At 37.2% G+C, this 15,776-nt stretch overlaps 1 protein-coding gene across 4 annotated transcripts in view; it reads left to right on the forward strand.

Moving 5' to 3' along the window:
* The window catches only part of VPS13B (vacuolar protein sorting 13 homolog B), a 1,042,333-nt gene that overhangs the window by 570,363 nt on the left and 456,194 nt on the right, over nucleotides 1–15,776 (forward strand). For all 4 annotated transcript variants that reach the window (XM_071207936.1, XM_071207935.1, XM_058275777.1 and 1 more), the window contains one exon: nucleotides 10,172–10,375. In XM_071207936.1, the coding sequence (XP_071064037.1) occupies nucleotides 10,172–10,375 (204 nt within the window). The remainder of the gene's footprint in view (nucleotides 1–10,171; nucleotides 10,376–15,776) is intronic.

Below are 15,776 nucleotides of genomic sequence, written 5' to 3' on the forward strand. Positions count from 1 at the left end.
AAAGCCTAAAGCTGATTCTTTGAATAGATTGACAAAATTGATAAACCCCAACTATACTGAAGCCAAAGAGGAAGAGAAGAGAATGAGAGAACACAAATTGCCATTATAGGTTATGGTGGGATATACAGTGGCAGTCACTGTAGTCATCCAGGACAATTCTAAGTCCCAAAAATGCCCCTATATTATACCTCTCCCTCTCTCTGCCTCCAGCACCTCCAGGGACCACTGTCTCCACATCAATGATATAATGTCTTCCATTCCTAGAATACCAGTAAGTCTATAGTAGAATGCCAGTAAGTCTACTCTAGTCCATATTTTACCCCCCAATCCTGAGGATTCTGGGATGGTGATGCCCACTCCACCTCTAAGTGAGAGGGAGCCTCAATCCCATACAGCCATTATATATCCTTCAATAACCTACAGAATTGTTTGGGAGAGAGAGTAAACTATAATGTAAACTATAATCCGTGCTTAGTGGCAATGCTCCAAATGTGTTCATCAATTTTAATGAATGTACCACCCTAATGAAAGAAGTCGTTAATGTGGGAAAGGGTGGGAGGTATGGGGAATGGGGCATATGGGAATCCCTTACATTTTTTTATGTAACATTTTGTGTAATCTGTCTTTTAAAAAAAATAGCAAATATATTATTAAAAGTTGCCATTATAAGGAACTTTTGAAAAGGGGCTCTTACATTATTAAAATGATCATAGAATAATATGTACAAATTTATGCAAACAAATACAACTTATATGAAATGGAAAAATTATTGAAAAAGAAATTGAAACCAAAATTGACACAAGAAGGGTTAGAAAATCAGAAAAGCCCCATATCTATTAAAGAAATACAATATATCAGATTTTCCCCCTAAAGAAAACTTAAGGCCCAAATGGTTGAATTCTATCAGAAATTCCAGGAAATAATTACACATTTTTTCCCCAGAAATAGAGGATGAAAGATCACCACTCAGTTTGTTTTGTGAGAACAGCATAACCCTAATATAAATTCCTATATTAGATTTTTCAAAAGAAAATTAGAGATCAATAGCCCTCATGAATATAGATATAAAAATTCTTAACCAAATATAAGCCAATTAAATATAACTATATATATATATCATGACCAAGTAGAATTTATCCCAGAAATACAAGGTTGATTTATTTATTTTTTTAAGTGAACTTTTTTTAAGATTTTTAATTTATTTCTCTCCCCTCCCTGCCCTCATTGTCTGTTCTCTGTGTCCATTCGCTGTGTCTTCTTTGTCTGCTTGCATTCTTGTCAGCGGCACCAGGAATCTATGTCTCTTTTTTGTTGCATCATCTTGTTGCATTAGCTCTCTACGTGTGCGGTGCCACTCCGGGACAGGCTGTGCTTTTTTCGTACAGGGTAGCTCTCCTTGAGGGGTGCACTCCTTGTGTGTGGGGCTCCCCTACACGTGGTACCTCTGTGTGGCACGGCACTCCTTGCATGCATCAGCACTGTGTGTAGGCCAGCTTACCACATGGGCCAGGAGGCCCTGGGTTTGAACCCTAGACCTCCTATATGGTAGATGGACTCTCTATCAGTTGAGCCAAATCCACTTCCCACAGGGTTGATTTAACATTCAAACTCATTAAGTGTAATTTACCATATGAACAAAACAAAGGAGAAAAATCATATAAAAATTTCAGAAGATGCAGATAAAACATATGACAAAATTCAACACCCATTCATGATTTTTAAAAATATAATTTGCCTTGGTTAAGGAACTTCCTTAACTGATAAAAGGGCATATCTGAGAAGCCAACAGCCAATATCATAGTTAATGATAAAAGTCTGAATTGTTTCCCCTTGTGATCAGGAAAAAACAAAGGATTCTTGCTTTTGCCACCTATTCTATATCATACTAGAGGTCCTTGACGTTGCATTATGACAAACAATTGAAATAAAAGGCATAAAGTAGAGAAAGGAAGAGGTAAACGGTCTCTATTTGTATAGGTTAAAAGAATTTTATAGAAAAATCCCAGAGGAATCTAAGAAACTATTACTAGAGCTCATAAACAATTTTATCAAGATTGTAGGCTAATAAGGTTGATATATAAAAATCAGTTGTATTGTTATATACTAGTAGTAAACAATTGGAAAATAGAATGATATCGAAATACATAAATAATTCTAACAAATGACGGCCCTTGGGGAGCAGATGTAGTTCAAGTGCACCTGCTTACCATGTACTAAGGTGCAGGTTTGATCCCTGGTACTTCTTAAAACTAAACAAATTAAAAAAACTCTCATTGGGGAGGGAATGTAGTTCAGAGGTTAAGTGCCTGCTTCAAAAGAAAAAAAATGTTCTCTACCCCGAAAACCACAAAGCACTGCTTGGAGAACTTAAAAAACAACTAAGGAAAAAAAAGTTTATTTTCATTGATTGGAAAGTTCTATATTGTTAAGATGGCAATTGTCCCCCAAATTAATCCACAGACACCCCCCCCAACAATCTTAATAAAAATTTCAGCAGGTTTTTTTTTTTTTGTTTGTGGAAATTGTGATAGTGGTTTTAAATTTTAAATGGAGGTGCAAAAGACTTAGAACAGCAAAAGGCAAAGTGAGAAGCCTTACCTTACCTGATTTCAAGGCTTTTATAAGTCTGCAGAAATCAGGACTGTTTGGTATTTGGGAAAAGATTGACATAGAGGACAAGAGACAAAATAGAGTCCAGTACTAGACTTAACATATAACATATAGGCAATATTTTTCAAAAAAGATGTCAAGGTAATTCAATGGAGAAAGAATATTCTTTTCAACAAGTGGTGATAGATCAACTGGATATCCAAATAGAAAAAATAACATCCACCTTATTTTATAGCACATGCAAAAATTAGTTGAAAATTGATCATAAACCTACAAATAAAAGCTTCTAGAAGAAACATAGAAATCTTTGAAACCTTGAAATAGATAAATATTCCTTAGATAACACTCAAAGCATGAAACATAAAAGAAACAGGTGATATGTTGGGCATAATCAAGGTTAAAAACATTTTCTCTTTGAAAGCAATAAGATAGCAAAAAGGCAGAAACTTGGAGAAATGTTTGCAACACATTTAGAAGACAGTGAACTTTTACCCAAGATATTATATGAAAAACCTTGGTACTCAATAACATGAAGACAAACAACTATAAATAAAACAATAAAAGGCAAATAATGGGCAAAATATTTGAAGAGGTACTGCATCAAATAAGGTATACAAATTGTCAGTCAATAACTCATGAGTTCTTTAACCTCATTATTCATCAGGGAAAAACAAGCTAAAACTTGAAGACATACCACTGTCACACACATTAGGTTGGCTAAAATAAAAAAGAATGACTGAAGATGTGAAATAACTAGAACTCTCAGTCACTGCTGTGACAATGTAAAAATGATATAACCACTTTGGAAAGCAACTTGGCAATTTCTTAAGTTAAACACATACTTGCCATACAGCCCAGAATTTTCTCTTTAAGTATTTCCTTAAGAGATAGAAAAATATGTATCCACACAGAGACTTTTATGTGGAAGAATATAGCAATGTTATAAAAACAGGACACAAACCAAATGAAAATCAATATATGAATTATTTAATGAACTATGGGATAATCATAAAATGGAATACTACTCAGCCATGAAAAGGATTGACCTATTGATAAAGACATCATTATGCCGAATGACTAAGTCAGGCAAAGAAGAGAACTTACTGTATAATTTCATTTATATAAAATTTTAGAACATGAAAACTCTACAGGTACACCTTGGAGGTATTGTGGGTTAGGGTCCAGATCAATGCAATAAAGTAAATATTTTAATAAAGTTAATCATGCAAATTTTTTTGTTTCCCAGTTCATTTAAAAGTTATATTTACAATATATTGTCTATTAAGTTTGCAATAGCATTATATCTAAAAAATAATGTACATAACTTAATTAAAATGTAACACTGAGACAAGAAGTGATAACATGCTATTAGAAATAAAGTGCCGATAGACTTGCTCTATACATTAAAAAGAGGAATTCCTGTATAGTGGCCGAAAGCAGATCAGCTGTTGCCTATAGCCAGGGAAGGGGGGCATGTGGAGAAAGGAGGGATAAATAGGAAGGACAAATTACAATGGAAAGAATCTTTTGGGAGTACTAGAAATGTTCATTTTATTCTGTTTATATTTTGTAGTAGATCAGTCCTTATGTGAAGCCTTATATGATTTAAAACCCCTGCTACTTGGAGCTTTACGGAGGTGTCCTCCTACTTTAGGGACTTATGAAAGTTCACTACAACCTTGGGATGGTAATCCACATGTATTAGTTTTCCATCATCCTTGAAGCTGAGGAAAAATCTGTTGCCTTTATGATTTTAGCCTTAGACTTCATTGTTGATAATCTTTTTTTTTTCTCTTCCCTTCTCCCCTACCCCCATTGTTTGCTCTCTGTGTCCATTCACTGTGTGTTCTTCTATGTTCACTTTGCATTCTTGTCCATGGCACTGGGAATCTGTGTCTCTTTTTGTTGCATAATCTTGCTGCATCACCTCTCTATGTGTGTGGTAACGCTCCTGGCCAGGCTGTGGTTTTTATGTGTGGGGCGGCTCTCCTTGCAGGGTGCACTCCTTGCACGCTCCTTGTGGCTCCCCTACACTGGGGACACCCCTGCGTTGCACGGCACTCCTTGCGCGCAACAGCACTATGTGTGGACCAGCTCACCACACGGTCAGGAGGCCCTGGGTTTGAACCCTGGATCTCCCACATAGTAGGCAGATGCTCCATCAGTTGAGCCAAATCCGCTTCCCAGAGAATCTCTTTTTAAATTTTCTTTCACTTAGAGATACCCATTAGTATTGTGATTTTTATATTATCTAATTAAATATAATACTTTAGCTCAAAACTGGAAGACTGGGGTATCTTCTTTACATACCCCCTTATTTTGAAATAAGCTCATGTTTTGTTTGTTTGTTTGTTTGTTTTTTTAATTTATTTCTCTCCCCTTCCCCTCCCTTGTCTGCTCTGTGTCCATTCACTGTGTGTTCTTTTGAGTCCGCTTGTATCATCAGGCGGCACTGGGAAACTGCATCTCTTTTATTGTTGTGTCATCTTGTGCATCAGCAGTGTGCATGGACCAGCTCACCACATGAGTCAGGAGGCCCTGGGTTTGAACCCTGGATCTCCCATATGATAGGCAGATGCTGTATCAGTTGAGCCAAATTCCCTTCCCTGAGTCATCTTTAGAACCATGTTCTGTCATCTAGACCTGATCAAGTGGCAGTCTCACCCTTTCCAAGTACTTGTAGAGTGGCCATGCTCTCCATGAATATTGGGGTAAAAGTACTGTCCTTGTCAAGCATTGGGATGGTGGCCAAACTCTAGGCTTCACTCTGGTCTTACTTTGGGGTGGCAACCAGGCTCTCTACAGTTTCTCAGGCTTCTGAGAAAACTTTTTGGGAACAGTGAGTCAGAACACCCACCCTCTCCAGGTGCTGAGGCATACTCACACTTTCTACACACATGGGTAAGCTCACTCTCCTGGTCTGAGAAGATGTCTTCAGTCCAGACCTCAGCTTCCATGGGTCCATGGATTAGCTTTAAGAGCATGATTTTCTGGGGTACATAACAACTCTAAACTAATACAGGTATATACCTAGATGTAGGATGACAGTTCATATGATAATTCTATGCTTAACTTTTTCAGGAAATTTTAAACTGTTTTCTGAGAAGTCTTATGGACTTCTGAAGGTACCCAGTCTATAAGTTTTGTGGGTACATTTTATGGAAATAATTTCTACTTAAATATCTTTCTTTTGTTTTTCAGTTAGAATAATATCACAAGAGTTGACCCATGCACCCTCTACTGAATTTGGTTCATTATTGCTCAGATACAGAGTCCTCATTTAGTTTATATACTTTAATATATAGTACAGGCCCTCTTTTTGGGACAGATTCAGAGTAAATTCATGGTCATGTCAGACATGGTTATATGTCTCTGTGTCAACCCTACAGGAATCTTAACTCAACATGTTAGTCCTGCAATTTCCATTGCCAATAAAGGGTCTTAGGTGCTATAAATATTTAACCTGGTTAAAAATTCACGGACTTTGGCTGCTAGGAGTGTTTTCCATCAATGCTTCTCTTCATCCTAATTATTTTACCAGTCTTTCCTAATTCCCCTTAAAGTCTGCAGATACCAGTGTCTCGGGCCCTAAAAATTGTGTTCATTCCAAAATTAAAAGAGACTGTAGAATCCTCTCTTTAACAAGATAAAACCTCAACATTCCTGTGTTAGTCAGCCAAAGAGGTGCTGCTGCAAAGTACCAGAAATCTGTTTACATTTATAAAGGGTATTTATTTAGGGTAGAAGCTTATAATCACAAAGACTTAAAGAGTAAGTTACTTCCCTCACCGAAGTCTCTTGCCACGTGTTGGAGCAAGATGGCTGTTGATCTCTGCGAGGGTTCAGCCTTCCTCTTCCTCCTAAGGCTCCGTGATCCCAGCTCCTTCCATTTTCAGCTCTAGGTTAGCATAAGGCTTGTTTCTCTCTTTGGGCCTCTTTTTCTTTCCAGGCTTTCTCAGCTATTCAGGACTCTGGTCTCTTCAGCTGCAAAGTATCAGGTGAATGGCTTGGCTCTCTCCCCAGGGCTCCAGCATCCAAAACTTAAGCTCTGTGTTCCTTCTCTGTGTATTTACTTCTGTTATATCCCCTCCAAGGAGGTGGGGAGTCAACCCTGCCTGCCCTAATGATGTGGTCAAAAGCCCTAATCTTGATTTGATAAAGTAAAAATATAACTTCTGAATCTAATACAGTCTAATAAGCGCTGAGGAACAGACTAGTTTATAAACACAATCCAATGTCTAATTTTGGAATTCCTAAACAATATCAAACTACTACAATTCCCTTGACCAATAAATTGATATATTTTATCTTCCTATAGGCATTCTCAGTAACATAAAACTTGCTTTGAATTAGTGGGCTTTAAGTATTTGGGAAAGAACTAGAGAAAGAATGTGCTTTATACCCCTTTCCCGTCCGTTTATTCACAGTTTTTATTGCCATAAATTATTTTGGTCATTTTATACCAAGGCAATGGAGTTTGTCTCAACCTTGTAAGAACACAAGCTTTGAATTAAGATGAAACTGGATTTGTGTCGTTCCACCACCTACTTACTCATTTTTAATTTCTCTAAGCTCCTGTTCCCTCATTTGTTATTTTGGGAGAAATCACCTATCCTACAGAGTAGTGGTGAAACTTAAAAGATATGTATAACACGTTCATGGCATAGTACCTGGAACATCATAAGTGCTTTTTAAAAAGTAGCCATTTTTATTTTTTTCTTTTAAACAAAATTAAACTGGATTATTGCAGTGCTCTATAAAAATTTTTTTTGTAAATAACTTTTTTAAATGATTAATAATGACCTGCGTTCCATATAAAGTAGCCTTTTATATTCCTGTTTTCTTTTTTTTTATTTAAATATTTATTTATTTACTTAATCCCCCCCCCCCCCCCGGTTGTCTGTTCTCTGTGTCTATTTGCTGCATCTTGTTTCTTTTGTCTGCTTCTGTTGTCGTCAGCGGCATGGGAAGTATGGGCGGCGCCATTCCTGGGCAGGCTGCTCTCTCTTTCGCAGTGGGCGGCTCTCCTTATGGACGCACTCCTTGCACGTGGGGCTCCCCTAAGCGGGGGACACCCCTGCGTGGCACGGCACTCCTTGCGCACATCAGCACTGCGCTTGGGCCAGCTCCATACGGGTCAAGGAGGCCCGGGGTTTGAACCGCGGACCTCCCATGTGGTAGACGGATGCCCCAACCACTGGGCCAAGTCCGCGTCCCTATTCCTGTTTTCTTAGTGCTCTTTATTTTATTTTTTATTTTATTTATTTCTTTCTCCTTCCCCTCTCTCCCCAGTTGTCTGCTCTCTCTGTCCATTTGATGTATGTTCTTCTGTGTCTGCTTGTATTCTTGTCAGTGGCACCAGGAATCTGTGTCTCTTTTTGTTGCATCATCTTGCTGCATCAGCTCTCCATGTGTGCGGTGCCTCTCCTGGGCGGGCTGTGCTTTTTTCCCCTACGTGGGGCACCCCTGCATGGCACAGCATTTCTTGCATGTGGCAGCACTGCATGTGAGTCAGCTTCCCACACAAGTCAGGAAGCCCGGGGTATTGAACTCTGGACCTTCCATATGGTAGATGGACGCTCTATCAGTCGAGCCATGTCTGCCTTCCTGCCTTTTTTTTTCAAACCACAGAATCCAAGAAGTCTGAGCTCTATGTTAGCATGTTGGCAACTTTCTTCTTCAAAAATAAAAATGTTTAAATTCTACTTAATCGTTTGCTTGTTACTTTAAATACACAGTGTACTTGGTGGCATTCATATATCACTGTTTAATGGTAAGAGTTAAAGAAAATCAGAAATAGCTATCACAAAAGTAGTGTTTCTGGAAAACGGATGTGGCTCTGATAGAGAGTCTGCCTACCATGTAGGAGTTCCAGGGCCTCCTGGCCCATGGGGTGAGCTGGCCCACATGCAGTGCTGTCACGCGCAAGGTGTGCCGTGCCACACAGGGGTGCCACCTGCGTAGGGGGTGCCCCCCATGCAAGGAGTGCACCCCGCAAGGAGAGCCACCCTGCATGAAAAGCGTAGCCTGCCCAGGAGTGGTGCTGGACACACGGAGAACTGACACAGCAAGATGACATAACAAAAAGAGACACAGATTCCCGGTGCCACCTGACAAGAATGCAAGTGGACACAGAACACACAGCAAATGGACACAGAGAGCAGACAACGGTGGGCCGGGGGGGGTGGGCAGGGAATAAATAAAAAATAAATCTTTTTTTAAAAAGTAGTGTTTCTACAGGCGCATAAATATCATGCCTTTGGAATTATTTAGAAATTGTTTTCCTTGATTTATTCTTTCCCTATTAGTTCTAACAGAAAAAGCAAAATAATTTTTTTGGGTTAGCACACAAACTTTTTTTGTTTTAGAAATTTACTCATGATTAATGAAGGAGAAACAAATTTGAACTAAGATTTTTCTAAGAAGCTTTTTGTAGGATCTCTAGACATTAGATTATTTTTTAACAAAAAGAGCTATAACCTGAGATTTGAGACTTCATCGCACAAAAAGTAGGAAAAAACTGTATACCCAAGTACTGTTTTATATCAAATAAGGATTGACAAGAGTGTTTTTATGCATCTGTTCTGCCCACATAAGAAGCCAGCTTCATCATCTGGATGTATCCTGGGGCTGAAACTTTTTATAAATATGAGCATTTCTTTCTTTTTTTTTTTTTAATGGCCAGCAGAATATGGTATCCAGCTGTGGATTTGCTTATATATTGTGTTCGCATTTTTTTCCCTGGGCTTGTTTTATATAGTATATGGCAATGTGTTGTCATACAAATTCCATGATTAATGCTTATTTATGAAATCTTGTGTAAATATCTTAGAACTTAGTCAAACATTGTGCAAGTTAAACAATTTTTACTCTGAATATTGGAATGACATATCCCAGAGGAGTAGTAGGTTGGATGGTTTATGTTCTTTATCTATAGAAAAGTCTCATATGTTACATTTTCCTTTTATATCCTATGTTATATCATTCTTTTCCAATTTATTTTGCTGGGCAAAAAATTCAGATTTAGATTTATTCATCAGAAAACTAGAGACCATTTAGGTATGGAAATCATTCAGAAATATGAATGATATCATTTCATATGTCACTAAACAATTCTATTTACTGTGATGTACTTGACTCTAATTCTGATCCTGTCCTCTAAGATTTTTTTTCTGTGTATGCTTGTTCTTTTATTCATATGTTTTAAAAAATCTATTCCATAATAACTGCTTATATTAGCATCATTTTCCCACAAAACATGGTAGATTGCTTATAAAATATCACAGTGTGAGTATGTAGCAAATTTCAGGTCTGAGTATTTCATTACATCTATTTCCAACTTCAGTTATGATAAAATACTTAAAATTTTAAGTTATATGAATTATTTTTCTCTTTTCATGAGGATCATAGTGTCTATATAATATCATCATTGGAGATATATTTGTAGACTCTTATTTCCTCAGACTTGTTTTAATTTTCACATATTAATATTTTGGTGGATTTTAACTAGTAGTTGAAAAATTTGCTTTCCCTTTATTTATTTATTTTTAATTCTGTTCAGGTCCAGCTCTTATATGAGCTAACTGATACTATGAATAAGTTCTGGAACAAGATTCAGAAGAGAGGCAATCTCAATCCATCTTCAGCCTATCCAGAGTCCACAGTAGGGCCTGTCCCCAGCTCTCCAATCAGAAGCAGTGTAGGCACTGCACCTCCAGATACCAGCACCTGTAGCCCATCTGCTGATATGGGAACTACTACTGAGGTAAGGATTTCCAAAAAATTCCGTTACCAGTGAAGGGTGATCTATAATACAAAAGAGTTCAGAAGGCTTATGGAGAGCTTGTGGTGGCAAGTATATGTGTGTTCCTTTTAGGTTCTACTATATATATATATATATATTTTTTTTTTTTTTCCTAATGATTTTTTGTTGGTAGTAGAGTCATTCAGGACAGTGGGGCTCTGTGAAATGGTAAAACACTTTTTACCATGGTAAAGGTATGTGTCCTTAGAAGTATGGAAACTTGGAAGCTGAGTGAAAAAGAGGTCCATGCTCTGCCTTTCCCTAACCTCTCCACTTCTGCCTCATTTTTGAACCAGAGTATTATCTTCTAGACTAGTGATTTCTAACTCTGTTAAACACAATGCCTTGTCCATTTGACCCATTTCTTTCTTTTTTTAATACCCTATCCTCACCCATCCTGCCAGAGCCCTTTTATATAACAAATATTTTTTAATATCCCCTTAACTATCCTGAAAAGAAAATCTAAAAAGTTATGTGGCCTATGTATACATATAATTTCAAAATATATAATATCTTAAATATAACAAAGGATAAATGAAAGTAATTAAGGTACATAACACATTTCAATATATAAATACTACATTCAAAGACATAATAAAGTAGTCAGATACATACAATAGCTGTGACTATTGTGAATATGGCAGCTACAGATAGACTTGTACAGGTCTATATTAAATGCTTCAGGTAGCATTGTTATTGATGGTATGCTTCTCTGAAATAATGAGAAACACTTGGTAAAGTTTCAAACAAAATATAGTTTAATCTTCATTTCATTAGTTTAATTTTTGGAACTGTTAATGTGTATTAAAATCATGCAGAAATCTAAAACATAGCATTTAGATGTAAAACCATTAGATTTTATACACAGATATTTATAAACAGGATTTTCAACTACATGAATGTCTATGAGACATTCCTAATTTTGCAGGACTGTCATAATCATTACAGGACCTTTTGAATCTCTAACATCTAACCAATTAATGCAAGTCATAACACTTAATCATTGAAAAAGAAAAATAAACAACAAAAAAAAAAACCCACTCATACATTTCCAAAACACTCCCTAAACAGCTGAACTTTCCACACTGAAAATTATAATTCTACAGTAGATTGAGGTAGAAGATATGTTTTTGTTTCTGAATAGATAAAAACACCAATTCTCATGGAAACGAAGATATTAGCAAAATACAGAATGGGAAAAATAAGTAAAGAGGATGTTAATTTTTTATGTGAAATGATTCAGTAAGGACAAGCAAACTTAAAAGGGGAAATTTCATCTACTGTGAGGCTTCATCACTTGTTGAAGTAAATCTGTTTAACCCCTGCATAAGCAACTTCTCCACACTGCTCATTCCAAACCTTAAGAAAGGAACCTAAGTGATAGTGATTTCTTTTTTTCCAAATCAGGAAGAGATGGAGAATCTAAAAGTGAACTCTTTTGAAGTCAATCGGTTGTATTCCTTCTGAGGTAAAAATTGTGAATTCTTAGCATAGAAAAGCTCTGGAGTCCTACAGTAAAGAAAACTATATTCAATGCAGCAACTCCTAAACTTATTTGACCAGAGAACCCTTTTTTCACAGTCTATCTGTTAGCATTGCACAGAATATAACCTTGTGAAATAATGTTAAAATCAAAGCTTGAGGTGATAAATTGCTAGAAAAGGACAGTGTAAGTGAAATTGCTTAAGAAGTGTAAATCTTAAATACATTTCAGTGGCAAAACGGAGAGTATTCTGTTTTCTTTGTTTCTATAGAGTAACTTTGTCATAAGGCATAAAGGTTTGTTTTTGTTTTTTTTTTTAATATTTATTTTATTTCTTCCCATCCCCTCATTGTTTGCATTTGCTGTGTCTATTTCATCTTCCTTTTTTCTTTAGGAGGCACTGGGAACCAAACCTGGGGACGTCAATATGGGAGGGAGGCACCTAATTGCTTGAGGCACCTCTATTCCCTGCTTTGTTATGTCTCTTATTGTGTTTTTTTTTCTTATGTCTCTTGTTGCATCATCTTATTGCATCAGCTTGGCATGCCAGCTCACTGTCCTGCTCATTCTCTTTAGGAGGCCCCGGCAATCTCTGCTCCTTGCTTTGTTGTATCTCTCATGTTTTTCTTCTTGTGTTTCTTGTGTCAGCTTGTTGCACCCGCCCATTATGCCAGCTCGCTGTCTTCTTGAGGAGGCACTGGGAACCGAACCAGGGACTTTCCATGTGGTAGGCAGGAGCTCAATTGCTTGAGCCACATCCACTTTCCATGGCTTAATTCATTTTGATCCAACGTTGTGGTTTTATTATATGTGGAATCTTTGAAGTTTCTCTTACTTCTGATTTATGCTTAAGTTTTTGTCTTTAAAGAAGTTATAACAATGGTAGTTGCATCCTTCAGTATTTGTTAGATGTGTGGAGTACTGATAAACATCAAAATGATGATTTTATTTTTTAGATTATTACTGTAGGTAGGTTAGTCCTTACCACAAGTGAGGTATTTTTTAAGTATGCATTTTTTTCTCCCACCCCTTTTCTCCCCTCTCCCCCCATTCGCTATGTGTTCTTTTATGTCTGTTTGTATTCTCATTAGTCAGCTCTAGGAACCAATCCTGGGACCTTCCAGAGTTGGAGAGAGGCAATTACTCTCTTGTACCACCTCAAATCCCTGTTCTGCTATGTCTTCTTATTTTCTCTCCTCTGTGTCTCTTGTTGCATCATCTTGCTACACCAGCTCTCTGCGTTGGCTGGCACTCCTGCACAGGGCAGCTTTCCCACAATGGGCATGATTCCTACACAGGGCAGCCCTCCTGTGCAGGGCGGGATTCCCGCATGGGCCAACATTCAGCATTTTTTTTAATGAGTGTCTTTTACAGGTGCATCATCATAAATTGTACTACCACATTTTAAAAAAAATAGGGGATGATATGGGAGAGGAAAGAGGATATATAGGAATCCCTCATACTTTCAGTGTAACTTTTCTGTAATCTAAAACCTCTTTAAAAAATAAAGTTTATTATATATATATGTATGTATGTATGTATTTTTAAAAAATGGAGCATGTTCCGTGAAATAGTTCCTTGCTGAGCACTGTATTTATTAGGATACCAAGAAGAACATGACTTACTATTTGCAAGTATTCTTTTGAGAGAGACATTTATACAACATTGTAAGTCCAGGAAAGATAGGGCTCCCATGGAATGGTCACTCATGTCAGTCACACAAGTAGTGACTGCTATTCATGTTATATGCAGTGTGAATGGTGTACTCTAGAATTGTGCAGTGTACAACCTACACAAAAGGACATAGTGGCCCTGGTGTGAGATATAATCAAGATGAACATGCTCTGCAATTTTATTTTATTTTATTTTATTTTTTAAGATTTATGTTTATTTATTTCTCTCCCTCCTCTCCGCCTCCCCTCCACCCCATTTGTCTGTTGTCTGTGTCCCTTTGCTGCATGTTCTTTTTGTCCACTTCTGCTGTTGTCAGCGGCACGGGAATCTGTGTTTCTTCCTCTTGCGTCATCTTGTTGTGTCAGCTCTCCGTGTGTGCGGTGCCATTCCTGGGCAGGCTGAAATTTCTTTCACGCTGGGCAGCTGTCCTTATGGGGCACACTCCTTGTGCGTGGGGCTCCCCTATGCGGGGGACACCCCTGAGTGGCATGGCACTCTCACGCGCATCAGCACTGTGCATGGGCCAGCTCCTCACAGGTCAAGGAGGCTTGGGGTTTGAACCGTGGACCTCCCATGTGGTAGACGGACGCCCTATCCACTGGGCCAAGTCCGCTTCCCTGCTCTGCAATTTTAGATGGAGGATTAAATTCCTTCTTTAGGATCTGGTAATACTTTGTAGCATAAGTAACATTTGAGATAAATCTTAAAAAATGAATAAAACATAGATAACAATTTTGTTTTAGTAGGTATTTGAATAAATATGTAGAATAGAAGTGATACCAAGCAAAAGTGGTTTCTTTCTCCTGATGCAATTTTAAAGCCAATTACTGAGACACTAGGGTTTCAAAGAGAGAAAGTATATTTGGTTGCATGGACCACAGTGGTCTTATGACTCAAAACTGTCTTTCTGATCTGCAGACATTCTAATATTTTTTAACCTTGGGGTATTAATAATTGAGATGGAGCTGGACACAGGTTCCTTCATTAGTAAACATTAGAGGGCTGAACAAAATGGGGGTGAACCCCAAACCAGGGGGAGTCACAAAGTTATAATCATTATCAGAGATCAAGCTTCTGGGATAGGAAAGTACAGAGTAGAGGTCCTCACACAGATTTCCATATGGGTATTAAACAGAAGGGGATGGAGTGGTTACCATCCCAATAGTAAGCATACACAAGAGAGAGTCTAATCCATAAACAAGGGTAAGGTCAATCTAGAATTACCATCACAAAGGTAAGCAAAATCAAGAGTGAGGTTAAGTCTAGAGTAATCATAAACAGGGGTGAGACTACTCTAGCTAGCTTCGGTCATTTCAGGTATTAGCCTTTTGTTGTTTTATAACATAAAGATGTCTATATAATGATTTAGTAGTCATAATTGTTAATTCTTATCCCTCAGTTACAGGAAAATAGTGTCTTCGTTAGCCAAAATAAAGAAGTTAAGAAAGGAAGCAATTCCAAAAGGAAGAGATTTTGTTCAATTAGAAAGAAATTGAATGTGATGTTGATGTTTGTTCCTTACATGACTGCAATAAATTTGAAATTAAAATATTGAGGATTTTTAATAGGGCTTAAAAGATAAATAATGAAATGTTCAGAGAGGCTTTTCTAATGTTGTATTAACTATGGATTTAATCTAATCTTTGTGACAAATATCTAAAAGTGGAAGCATCTTAAAGCAAAAGATTTATAAATTGATATTCATGGATGACCAATGTAAAGCAGCACATAGAAGGTGACACGTTCTTGTTACCTGGTGGGGTGGGAAATGGCAACTATTTTTAAAATGTATCTTTCTCATTTTTTATGTGGTAGGATACAGAATGGAGGTAGGTAATTACTAGTAGTCTAATATGTATTTGAAACCCACCGTCACTTAGGGAACCCATGTTCCCTAAGATGTATATTAAAATAGTATAGCTGATTTGTTTTCAGTAAAGGGCAGGAAGATTTTTGTGAAGTAGCTTATGATAGATCTCATGATCAATGTTAAGGCCTATCTATTAACATCATAGGCCTATTATAACTTCATCTAATTTTACCTTAGCAATTTAGAAGGTGTCTGCTTGTGTAGGGTATATTATATGTTTAATTTCTCCTCTTGCTCTCAAGAAAATATGTGGAAATCAAGATTAACTATGTAAGCATCAGAATCTACATTTACTTCTTTTACAGTTATCCTGTAAATGATGACATCAGAAATAT

The sequence above is a fragment of the Dasypus novemcinctus genome, chromosome 14, assembly GCF_030445035.2.
Source record: "Dasypus novemcinctus isolate mDasNov1 chromosome 14, mDasNov1.1.hap2, whole genome shotgun sequence".
Lineage (NCBI taxonomy): Eukaryota > Metazoa > Chordata > Mammalia > Cingulata > Dasypodidae > Dasypus > Dasypus novemcinctus.